Source organism: Hemibagrus wyckioides, unplaced genomic scaffold, assembly GCF_019097595.1.
Source record: "Hemibagrus wyckioides isolate EC202008001 unplaced genomic scaffold, SWU_Hwy_1.0 Contig16, whole genome shotgun sequence".
In the NCBI taxonomy this organism is placed as follows: Eukaryota; Metazoa; Chordata; class Actinopteri; order Siluriformes; family Bagridae; genus Hemibagrus; species Hemibagrus wyckioides.
The window spans coordinates 199,228-201,923 of record NW_026690776.1 but is presented as its reverse complement, the minus strand read 5'-3'; the positions used below and the strand labels follow the sequence as shown (position 1 = coordinate 201,923).

Sequence of the window (2,696 nt, the reverse complement as noted above, 5' to 3'; positions counted from 1 at the left end):
CCTTTACAGGTGAACTTAATTTGACCTTCTCTACACTTTTGAATGCACATGTCCAACTGTTCAGTGTTTCAGTACTTTTTGCATAACTTGCTGTTCTCTAACAAGGTGCTTAATGGCAAAATTCACAACTGGTGTTTGATCCATGAATCGACCAATAAATTTTCTGGTTCAATTAGAATTGGTATTTAAACAGTCCTCTTCATCATGCTGTTCACATTTTGACATCATGAGACCAAGACCATACCTAACAATTGATCAACAGTACCTCGCCATTGCGAGGCTTCAGACAGGATGTTCTCAGAGGGAAGTGGCCACTGAGCTTGTCACAGAGTGTCATCAGCAGGTTGCGACAGAGATACAGAGAGACTGGAAGAGTCACAGAAAGGTTCTTTTTCTTTTTTCAGCGCTAAGTGTCCTGTGTTTTTGTGTTGTCTTTTTTGTACTTATTGTTTTACACTGTTTGTTGTTGCTTTGTTTGCACCTAGCTGCACACTGTGCACTTTATGTGGCTTGGACAAACTTCGGTCCTAGCTCTGTGTTGTTTTTTGTATTTGATCTTTAAGTTTAACTCTTTAATAATTTAGTTACTAAATATTTTACTAATTTTAATTATGAGTACATTTTTATAAAGTAGACATTTTTCCTGCTTTTTTTTGTTTGTTTGTTTTTCAGAAGTTTCCCAAACAAGGCTTAAAGCTTAATGTAAAGCCAGGATGTTTTACTGTCATGTGATGCTGTGAGGTGGAGCTTCCTGAAACTGATGTTATTATGATGTTATTATGTTAGAGTACAAAAAGAGCTTTTTCCATTCTACTAAAACCAGTCATTAAAATTAAATGTGCTCTGGACAGGTTTCCCATATGAGGCTGAATGTAAAGCCAGGATGTTTCAGTAAGAATCAACAATCTGACAACAACATTGGTGACACTGTCATGTGATGCTGTGGGGTGGAGCAATTTTGAAGCTTTATGGTGTTAACATATTAGATTACAGAAAGATCTCCACTATTTTCACTGAGCTAAGACCAGTCATCATGTTCACTGTTATATTCATGTATCTGTGGCTTTCACTAGGTGAGTTAACATTGACTTTTTGTTATTACAGAAATATTAACTATATTATATTAAATATTAGTCTGTGTGGTGATGCAGTGTGAAAATGCAGTGTGTGTCTGATTTAAGTATTTCCTGTTGATTATTTAAAGGTTAAAACATTATGTTCTCTTCTCTATGACAGGTGACTCCATGGCAGATTCAATAGAGCCAGATTTCCCTCATAAAGCTGTAGATGAAGGTGATGATGTTACTCTGTCCTGCACATATGAAACACGTGGTACAAATTTCTACCTGCACTGGTACAGACAATATCCAAAATCTAAACCTGAGTTCCTTCTTTATATTTACAAAACTGGAGCTCTAAGTGAAAATATTCCCCCAAGAATGAATGCTACACTTAAAGATAAGAAAGTGGATCTGATCATCTCCTCTGCTGCTGTATCAGACTCTGCACTATATTACTGTGCTCTGGCGCCCACAGTGACAGGAAATCCAGCTGCACTGTACAAAAACCTTCACACAGTTTTGTTAAACTCAAAGCAGTTCTGCTGGTGATTTAGAAAATTCAAACACTCCTAGAGGCAATATGTAATTAAATTAGAAGTGCACTAAAGACAAGGTGTGGCTCCACATATATAACATTGAACAATATGTAGTATCAAAGGTCATTCACTCAGACCAGCATGAGGTAATTTGGAAATCTCTAGAACTAAGAAATGAGTTTTAGACTTTGTAGGTTAAGAATTAGACCTCACATGATTTGTTACTTCTGCTGTGATGGAGTATATCTGAAATTTAACACTGCAATGTGTGTGATTTAAAGTTTTGTTGCTTCATTTTATGTGTGTACTTTAATCTGTTTGTGTTAAAGCATTACACAGGAAACCTGCTCTCCACATAGCATTATCTCTACAGATGGTATAACCACTACAGAACAATTCCTGGTATTTTTACACATTTAAATAGAACTGCCTTATTTATTAGTGCATCATTTGCTTTCTACTCTTGTGCACAGTGTTCAGTGTGAGAAACACTGATACAATCACACAGACCACAGATTATTAGATATGCTCTTGTCATGTAATGGAGTGCAAGCAAAGACTCTGATGAAAGTGTGGCGTAAAGACAGAATTATTCATTAATAGTTCTCAATATAGACCTGTACAAAGCAGAAAGAAAGCATAATAACATCAAAAACATCAAATCTCCCAAACTGTTATTGTACAATAAAATAAAACTGATTTAAAAAAACATCCAAGTTTTTTTCTATGCTAATGAGACAGGAGAAGTGCAGAAAGTCACGTGACACTTCTGCATGTCCTAATTAGCATATAACAACAACGATGGAATTTCATATTAAGTTGAAACGTAAGGAAAAAGTCACAGATTCAGTGAAAAAGACGTGTGCAGCTGCTTATCAAACCTACTACAATCAAAGTAAAATACATATAGGTACAGAAATTACAAGGTGGAAGGAATGGAAATGCAAACTGCAGTTGAAATCAGATGAAAACGTGACGTCTTTGTTACTTGACTTCAAGGTATCCTGTTTCTGCTCACTCCCACTTTAGACTCACATAACACTGCATAATATTTTCATTTTCTCAAAGCTGAAAGCAGGTTAATTACAAATCAGAGTGA

At 35.8% G+C, this 2,696-nt stretch overlaps 1 gene segment (V, D, J or C); it reads left to right on the top strand.

Moving 5' to 3' along the window:
• The first annotated feature begins 557 nt into the window (after nt 1–557).
• Nucleotides 558–2,696, top strand: LOC131349922 (T cell receptor alpha variable 12-3-like). The segment is given in 2 exon segments: nt 558–1,073; nt 1,237–2,696. Coding segments are annotated over 2 exon segments (510 nt in total).